The sequence below is a fragment of the Lactuca serriola genome, chromosome 5 (genome assembly GCF_051521515.1).
Source record: "Lactuca serriola cultivar US96UC23 chromosome 5, Lser_US96UC23_V15, whole genome shotgun sequence".
Taxonomy (NCBI): Eukaryota; Viridiplantae; Streptophyta; class Magnoliopsida; order Asterales; family Asteraceae; genus Lactuca; species Lactuca serriola.
This window is the reverse complement of record NC_136412.1, coordinates 55,230,399-55,240,357: the sequence shown is the minus strand read 5'-3', so window position 1 is coordinate 55,240,357 and position 9,959 is coordinate 55,230,399. Positions and strand designations below refer to the sequence as shown.

Here is a 9,959-nt window from a genome sequence, read left to right as displayed (position 1 = left end):
GAGCGAGGAAAGCAAACTTGAGAGTTTTGAAAAAGATCCAATTCCAAAAGAAACCGAATATGAGTTAGAATTCGAAGAATAAAGTGAGAAAGAAAGCAAACCCGACAACACCATGGATGACATTGCGGATCTTACCATGGGTGAATACAAGAGAAGGATGCATGATGATACTGGGTCAGGCCTCGTGCAACCTGTAATTCCAGCAACTGCTAATTTTGAACTAAAAGGCCACATACTAGCCGAACTCATGGACATCCCATTCTATGGGAAAGATCACGAAGATGCGTACAAGCACATTAATGAGGTCGACGACATAGCCGACTATTTCAACATTCCGAACGTTCCTCGTGAGATTGTTTTGCTTCCTATGCTGCCGATTACACTTAAAGGAGCCGCGAAAGATTGGCTAAAAGCACTCCCTCCAGGATCCATCACTACATGGGCTTAATTGCGTCAAGAGTTCATTGATCAATTCTGCCATCCCTCAAAAATAGCAAAATTGAAGAAAGCCATTGCAAATTTTGAACAAAAAATGGGAGAGTCACTCTATGAAGCATGGGAAAGGTACAAGGGTTTGTTGAGGAGTTGCCCCCACAATGATCTTAACATTCAACAAGAAGTCTCCATTTTCTATGATGGATTCAACGTGACAACTAGGCAGCTCCTTGATTCCTAAGGACCACTTACAAAGAAGAATCCCAGAGTTATAAAAAAAGCTGATTGAAGAATTCTCTAAGCACTCTAGAGAATACCCTAATCCAAGGGGTGACTCAACAGTGGGGCAGTGAATTCAGTTTCAGATAGCATGGCGGTAGTAATGGAAAAATTGGATAGCTTAGACCGAAGAATGACAAAGATGGATCAATCTATCCATTTCATCTGGGTGGGATGTGACAATTGTAGTGGGCCTCACCTTACTAAGGATTGTGATCTAGATGAGAATGGGAACTGGAAGGTACAAGTATGCTATTCAAGTGGCGATAGATATGATGAGGATTGGCGGAATCCGTAAAAGGAGTGGCTACCGTATGTTGAACACTAAAGGAGGAGCCGGTGCAAGATAAAAAGATGGACTTTGAAGACATGCTCACAAGATTTGCAGTTGCATCCGAAAAGAGACACAATGAAACTGATGTTGCAATTAAGGAACAACAAGCCATGATGAAAGCGCAACAATCTTTGATGAGAAATCAATAGGCCTCTATACTAAACATTGAAAAATAGTTAGGCTAGCTTGCACTACAAATCAATCAAAGAGCACCGGGTGAACTTCCAAGCAATACCGAGAAAAATCCGATGGGTGCTCATATAAACATTGTGGCGACTAGAAGTGGGAAAATAATTACCCCTCTGACTCCTATAACAAATGATGATACTAGAGAGGTGCAGTGAAAGCAGAAAGAAGACCCGAAATCCCACTCAGTCGACCCGACTCGTCGAGTCAGAGATAAGGACTCGATGAGTCCATAGTCAAAAAAGAAATTGATCCACCTTTGAAGCCTTATCAACCTCCATTGCCATTTCCAAGTCGGGAAAGACAAGAGAAGAAGAATGAAGATTATCAAAAGTTCCTGGAACATATCAAGGCCCTCCAAATCAATATTCATTTCATAGAAGCGGTTGCACAAATGCCCAAGTATGCGAAATTCTTAAAAGAGCTGCTCACCAACCGAAAGAAGTTGGAACAGGTGTCCAAGGTGGTTCTTAATGAGAATTGTTCAGCTGCAATGTTGAACAATTTACCAAAGAAGATGGGAGACCCGAGTAGCTTAACTTTGCCATGCCAATTTTGAAACTTAGCTACAAGTTATGCATTGGCGGATTTGGGGGCAAGTGTCAACCTTATGCCATATTCTTTCATTAAAAATTTTAACCTTCCAGAGCCAAGACCAATCCGTATGGCAATACATTTAGCAAACAAGATGGTGACTTTTCCAAGGGGAATATGTGAGGACTTATTAGTGAAAGTTGATAAATTTGTATTCCCCGCGGATTTCATAGTCCTTGATATGGAAAAAGATCACCAAGTCCCTATCATTCTTGGAAGACCTTCCCAAAATACCGCAAGTGCCATATTCGACATGAGAGAATCCAAGCTTACCCTCTGGGTGGAAGAAGAGTCAGTCACATTTGGTGTTGATGAAATGGCCTTATCGGTGGATGTTTTTTATGAGATAATGAAAGAACTAAAGGAAGACAAGCCAAACGAATCCACATATGCCCTTGAAGATGACTTTGATATTGAAAGGGACTTGAAAGAGATAGAGAGAATGCTTGAAGAATCATAATACGAAGAAATAATCAGGGTATCTGAAAAGCCGACTCGCCGAGTCGCAGACACTGACTTGACGAGTCAATCAAGAATTTCACGATCAGACGAAGAATTTGACCTGAACTCGACGAGTCCACCATATGGAGTCGACATGTTCAGTGTACAGAAAACCAAATTATAGCTGAAAACCTTACCTAAACATTTGGAATACGCATTTCTCGAAGAAGGTAATCAAAAGACTGTTATTATTGCTTCCGACCTCACCAAGGATGAAAAAGAAGAGCTAGTACTAGTTCTAAAGAAATGAAAAAATGCCATCGCATGGAATATCACCGACATAAAAGGAATAAGTCCTTCCTATTGTTATCATAAAACAATTTTGGAAGAAGGTGCAAAGCCGGTTGTTCAACACCAATGGCGTTTAAACCCAAATATGCAAGAGGTCGTAAAGAAAGAAGTTGTTAATCTTTTAGATGGGGTAATTATTTACTTCATTTCTGAATGAGAAGAACGAACTTCTACCAACAAGAACCGTAACTGGGTGGCGCGGTTGTATTGACCATTGAAAGCTTAATGATACTACATGTAAGGATCACTTTCCACTACCATTTATCGATCAAATGCTTGAAAGGCTCTCCAGGCATCTTTGCTATTGTTTTCTTGATGGTTTCTTAGGGTACTTTCAAATTCCAATTGACCCACAAGATCAAGAAAAAACTACTTTTACTTGCCCAAGTGGGACATTTGCATATAGACGCATGCCTTTTAGGTAATGCAATGCATCGTCTACCTTCCAAAGATGTATGGTGGCTATCTTCCACGACATGATCGAGAAATTTATGGATGTTTTCATGGATGACTTCTCGGTTTTTGGGTCCTTTTTTGAAGATTGTTTATCTAATTTAGACCTAATGTTGGCAGGTTGTAAGAAGACAAATCTAGTCCTAAATTGGGACCAGTGTCACTTCATGGTAAAGGAAGGGATTGTATTAGGACACAAGGTTTCAAGATTGGGGATAGAGGTGGATAAAGCAAAAATTGATACCCTAGCCAAATTGCCACCTCCAAGTAATGTAAAAGGGGTAAGCAGCTTTCTAGGCCATGTGGGATTTTACCGACATTTCATTAAAGACTTTTCCAAGATTGTGAGGCCATTGACTCAACTTCTTTTGAAGGATGCTCCATTTGACTTTTCTAAAGAATGCAAGAAGCTTTCCAATTTTTAAAGGAAAATTTGACTAGTACTCCTATCATGATAGCCCCAAATTGGAGTCTTCCTTTTGAACTAATGTGTGATGCTAGTGACTATGTAGTAGGAGTTGTTTTGGGACAAAGAATTGACAAACATGTTCATCCGATCTACTATGTAAGTAACACTTTAAACCCAACTTAAGAAAACTACACTACTACCGAAAAGGAATTACTCGTCGTGGTTTATGCTTTTGATAAATTCCGCCTATATCTAGTTTTGTCAAAAACAATTGTATTTACCGACCATTCTGCCCTTAAGTATCTCTTTGCTAAACAAGATGCTAAACCAAGATTGATACGTTGGGTATTGCTGTTACAAGAATTTGACATTGAAATTAGAGACAAAAAGGGAATGGAAAACACAACAGTTGATCATTTATCACGGTTAGAAAACCCGCACATGGAAGAATTAGAAGATGACAAGATTGGAGATGATTTTCCTGAAGAGTACCTTATGGTTATAGCAGGTGAAGTACCTTGGTATGTAGACTTGGAAAATTATTTAGCAAGTGACTATATTCCAAAGGATTTGACTAGACAACAAAAGAAGAAATTCTTTTCTGAAATTAAGTATTACTTTTGGGATGAGCCATACCTCTTTCGTAGCTGCGCCGACGGTATGATAAGAAGATGTGTATTCGGAAAAGAAAGTCGAGAAATCTTGAGATTTTGTCATAGCGGGCCCACTGGAGGACATCATGGAGCAAAATACACGGCTAAAAATGTTTTTAATATGACTAAAAAAGTTTTTGATATAAAAAAAAGAGGGAAATTACCAAAAAGTTGGAAGAGTTTTGGAGCCATAAAAGAATAAATTTGAAGATCAAAATTCTGAAGAATTCAAAAGTTGAAGATACCAAAAATCAAACAAAAAGGTGGTGAATTCAAGAAATCAAAGATCAGATGTTCAAGAAAATGAAGAATTCAAAGAGCTCCATTTATGGTATCAAAAGTGTTTTTTTTTTCTAGATTATGTGTGCGTGGGTAGCTTAACAAAAAATACCTTGAGGTTTAGAGAGTTTTCTGTGGATGGATTTGGAGGAATGCATAAAATGAGCGTTGTTCAAAAGCAGTGGGCGAGTGTTTATGACGATTGTGAGTATTTATAATTGAGGGGGGTCCTTAGGAAAAATTTTAGACACAAATGCATGTGTTGCAATCTTGGCATAATGGCTGGGATGATTAGGATTGTTTTATGTAATAATAGTGTGTTAAAATTCAGTTTTACTTGGGGGCAAGCGAAAATCAAGTGTGTGATATTTTGATATGTGCATAATAGCTGGGATGATTAGGATTGTTTTATGTAATAGTAGTGTCTTTGTAACACCGTAAATTTCAAAACAATTTTTCTTTTGAAAAATTATAATTCTCAGTACTTATTTCACAAAACATCATTTATTAAAATCACAAAACATAGCTCCATGTTTAATAAAATGGAAATCCAGAATCCTCTTAACTCTTTCTTTTGTGTGTACAATCAAGTCGGTGCCGTCCCGCGATCCATATAAGAAAACCTAAAACACATAACACATAACACGGTAACCACGAAGCTTAGTGAGTTCCCCAAAATACCACATTCAACACATATTAGCTATAACACTCTAAAAATTCAAGCCAATTTAAACTTTTCAAAACAAACCAGTTTCGGTAAGTCGTTACAAAAAGGTTTTCAATACAATTATTATCAGAGTCTTCCCAGAACCATATCGTAAGACATAAATATGAGGAGCGGTACGATCACGCCTTCGCCTTGCCACGGTCTCCTGAAGTACCTGAAAAAAAACATTAAACCACAACTGTAAGCCCGAAATCTTAGTGAGATACCCCCAAAATAACAACCACATATACCATGCATAACATATCATAATTCTAACAGAATAGCCATGCACTTCGGGTCTACTGTGTGACTGGTCCGCCCTACCGGGCCTTCAGTCTACCTAGTCCACCCTCCGAGTCTAGCCATATCCATCGAGTCTGCAGTGTGGTTGGTCTGCCCACAACAGGCCTTCAACCCACCTGGTCCACTCTCTGAGTCTACAGTATGACTGGTCCGCCCGCACCGGGCCTTCAGTCGGCCTGGTCCACTCTCCGAGCCTCGGCACGTCTGGTCCGCCCTTGCGGGGCCTACAGCCTATCCGAACCACTCGCTGGGCCTTCGGGTTAACCGGTCCGCCCTGGGTATGTTGGCTTACAGCACAAAGCAGGACCCGCCTCAACCCAACCCCAGTACAACAACCATGTGCACATAAACATACAATCATATAACAATTCACATTTAATCAAACCGATCTAGCAGATCACATAACATAACATCACCCTAACCAGGATACCTACCTAATCGGTCACTAGCATAGCATCATCCTATATACCAGGATACTGACCTTAACCAGGTCTCTAACATATACCATCCTAACTACGAGGATGCAAACATAGCAAAGCAATAACATAACAACGATACCCGGATTACAATCCGATAAAGGGCCGACCTTGGTGCCTTATACCCTGTTGATATAGTGAGGATAACTCCTCTCGCAACTACTGACCGAAGAGATAAGATCACGCTGCTCCAACCTCTGACACGAACTCCACCACTGACAATACCAAAAGACCGAACTCAATAAATACCAATAATTACCAAATTACCTCTGGAAGTCAACTGGTCAAAGTCAAAGTCCTCAGTCAAAGTCAAACTTCCTGACTGACCCTACTCGCCGAGTCAGCCTACTGACTCGTCGAATCCCTAAACTCTGAAAACTCCCATATCGCGACCCAACTCGCCGAGTCGCCCCAAGACTCGCCGAGTCCCACGAACTTTGAGTCACTTCCTGCTCAACTCACCAAGTCGTCCCTTGACTCACCGATTCACAGCTCAACCAGGAAAGGTGAGGACCTCACGACCAGACTCGACGATTCCAAGAACAGACTTGCCGAGTCCATGGCTATCTTCAACCAACTCGCCGAGTTGTTCTTCCAACTTGTCGAGTTCCTGCCTATCTTCAAGCAACTCGCCGCGTACACCCATGTGACTCGCCGAGTACCACTACCTCTTAATCCATTCAGTGGCTTTCCAAGCCATGCAGGGGCTCCAATCCATAGATCTACCCTTCTACAAGCCATCCATCATGTAAAGTGGCAAGCTTTACGTGAATCCAAGGAGATCTAAGCATAATACACTCTTGGGCTAAGGTTTGGGACAAAAGAACTTCACCAACAACTCTTGGGCATAGACTTTATGGCTTTATGGATCATCACTACACTAGATCTGAGGTAGCAACCTCAGATCCAACCTCCAAACTCAAGATAGCACTAGATATACTCCCAAAAATCCAACAAATGATAGATCTAGATGGATAACAGCTCAAGCAACGAATCATTACCTCAAGAGAAGACTCCAACAAAAGAATAAGCCAAAGCCTTGCAAAGCCCCTTGCTCCAAGCCTCTTGTTCCTCAAAGATCTCTTCAACAACACTCCTTCAAGATCCAAATGCTCTCTAATTCTCTCACAAATGAATATTAGGGTATATGGACTTCAAGGGAGAGTAAAGAGGCTGGGGAGAGGGTATTATGTTCTGTATATAGGGCTCAACCCCCGGGATTAGGGTTTTCTCCACACAGCACCAACTCGCCGAGTCCACCCATGTGACTCACCGAGTTGGTCACTTAACATGCGACCTGAACGCGACTCGACTCGTCGAGTCTATCCATCGACTCGCCGAGTCGACCTTCTTATTTACACCTTTAGCCCTTCCACTTTACTTCTGAATTTATGGGATGTTATAATTCTCCCCCACTTAAATTAGGCTTCGTCCTCGAAGCCTGCGGCAACACAACTCCAGAAACTACTCTCGCAATGCACCACCTGGCATTAACCAACTCAGGTTCCTCAAAACACTACCACCGAAACTCGAAACCCAACTCTTCCCCTGCGGTGTCCTGACCACCGCCTCAAGCTAGCCACCAACTTCATCCTCTGATAACCACAGTTATCAACCGAGTACCACTCCATGGTACTTCACTCCTTCCAGATCACAACAATCACTTGACTCTTACGAGCTAGATATAACCTTGAACCACCAGGATCCCGACCCGGTACCACACTGCTATCATTTTCCTCGTCAGACATATCCTTCACCGAATTCACTGCTGAGACTTAATCTGCTCCCTTTCTGAGTCTAACTCTATCCCTTCCATGCTGACAGGATGACACATCCTTCAGCTTCAGAGCAACTCCCATGAGTTCTCCTCCGCAATCACATACACATGCTGAACTAGCTCTAGCATCCTTGGGTTGGGAAAACCCGATGCACTGACGACACCTCCAAATATCCCCCAGGATGAATTACCATTACATGCATAATTTCTTGTTCACACCAAACTGGGAATCCAAGGCTCCATCCTTACATCCCTTCCAAGCCTCTTTGGCTCTACACCCTCGGAACTCCTTCCATGACCTTCGCAGACATCCAACCCGGATGTGATTCCATAGCACCGGCGCAAACACACTGCTCAAAAACCATGATTGGAACACCTCAATCATACCTCCATGCTACTGTTTTCACTTCCGTGAACTTACACTCCCTCTCGGAGCTACATACCTTTCCCTTTCCTTATCCAAGGAAATCTACTTGGCCGCCTTGTCACTACAACAAGTGCCATGGTGCTTGCCCAACGCTACACCATTCCCTTATAGCATAACCGCTATCCCATGCACCACACATGCTCTGAATCTGCTCGCAAGGACTCTCGAGTCCATGCACTATGTTCCACTAATCATGATCAATACCCAGGGCCAGACCTTCTGATGCTATCACATCGCAACATACCCATTCCATCTCCTTAAACAAATCTATCAACACATACAGACTCTTAAGCATGACTGGACCGCCTTACCAGGCCTTCAGCCAATCTGGACCACTCTCAGAACCTTCAGCATGTCTGAACTGCTCTCTAGGGCCTTCAGCCTGTCTGGACCGTCCTCCAAGCCTTCGGCCTGACTGGTACGCCCACCGGCCTTCAGTCTATCCGGACCGCTCAACTAGCATTCATCATCCCGAATTATCCCTCCTAGAAAACTCTCCCATGCATATTGTTCTAGCCCTCTAGGGGTTTCGAACTCTAACTCCATCTTACATACTTAATCCCGGCCTGATCATAGGCCTTCCACAATCAATCGCCCTTTTTACGAAACCCTTGGTCTATATCCGGCCCCGTCTGTCTGCCCCTTACTCGTACCAGCCTATGCTCTTGGCAATCAAAACCGCTGCTAAATCCCTAACAGCTAATCAACCTCTCATGCTTGTCGATCTTTGGGAGAATTTTCCAATTCTCCCCACTTAGAGCTCTGACTATCAACCAACAGTCGCCATAACCGACCTCCCTTAACAACCCTACACAACACATTCCCTTACACGCGAACTGATTCCCACTAGAACGAACAACCTTCACAAAATCACATATCAACACTGATTATCTCGGACTTAAAAGAAGCCAGACCTTTAGCTAACCACTCTTCAGACTGCAGATGTTACCCGACATTCATACCAAAAGCCTGATTTCCCACTAATAATCCCCATGGATGATAACCAACGTAGCTCCCTATACCAAAACCCTTAACCATACCATAACCCTCAAGGAACAACAAATACAATACCAAAAATCACACAACGAGACTAGCAGATATACAATACTCCATAATAATCACAAGATAACAAAATATCAAAAAGGAAACATACCCACAACTGCATCCGACACTGCCCTGATGTCCTCTGCTGTAAGCTGAAACGCACGACCCTGAGCCCTCGGGGGCTCTGCTCCACCCTGACCTCCACCAGTAATCCTCAACGTGGCCGGTGCTGGAGCCTGCACCGACCTCCCAACCAGCTGTGGATAGTTGGCCCTCATGTGACCAACCTGATGACACTGATAGCAAATCCTCATATCCTGGGTTGGGGCTGACTGACGACAATCCCTCACGTAGTGCCCCTCTCTCCCACACTTGCGGCACGCACCACTGGACCTACAAGCTCCGGCATAACGCTTCACGCACTTCTCACAAGTGCCGCTGCTCTGACTGCTCATACTGAAATCAACGTTCTTAGACCGTCTCGGTGCCGGCTGCTACTGTACCGGAGCCTGCCTATGTTCTCTCAACTGTAACTCGATCTCCAACTCCCGCCGCCTAGCGACTTCCTGCAACTCCAACAGTGTCTCGCACCTCTACGTAGACACAAACTGCCTGATATACCTCTTCAGCATACTCAGATATCGGGACATCTGGGTCTGCTCAGAAGCAAACTCAGGGCAAAACATCGCCCTCTCGGTGACCTTGCCGATGATCTCTGACCTTTGTCAATGACTTGTCCATTAGATAAGTGATCATATATTCCTCCATTCTAGATATCATATGGACTGAGACATGGATGATATTCATTCTCT

The 9,959-nt window shown here is 43.0% G+C and overlaps 1 protein-coding gene and 1 non-coding gene across 2 annotated transcripts; one reads left to right on the top strand and one right to left on the bottom strand.

Annotated features, from left to right (window-relative positions):
- Window positions 1-496: 496 nt before the first annotated feature.
- On the bottom strand, window positions 497-603 carry LOC145055992 (small nucleolar RNA R71). Its single transcript, XR_013685534.1, has one exon. It is a non-coding gene; the product is annotated as a small nucleolar RNA R71 (small nucleolar RNA).
- A 1,025-nt stretch (window positions 604-1,628) lies between these two features.
- Window positions 1,629-2,288, top strand: LOC145049529 (uncharacterized). The gene is made up of 2 exons (XM_078997917.1): window positions 1,629-1,764; window positions 1,882-2,288. Exons 1-2 carry the CDS (start codon window positions 1,629-1,631, stop codon window positions 2,286-2,288), a joined length of 543 nt encoding a protein of 180 aa, XP_078854043.1.
- The last annotated feature ends 7,671 nt before the right edge of the window (window positions 2,289-9,959 follow it).

Coding starts and splice junctions, on each gene's coding strand:
- LOC145049529 (XM_078997917.1), top strand. CDS start 1,629: ATGCCCAAGTATGCGAAATTCTTAAAAGAGCTGCTCACCAACCGAAAG. Junction 1,765..1,881: donor AAAGAAGATGGGAGACCCGA/GTAGCTTAACTT, acceptor TTAACCTTCCAG/AGCCAAGACCAATCCGTATG.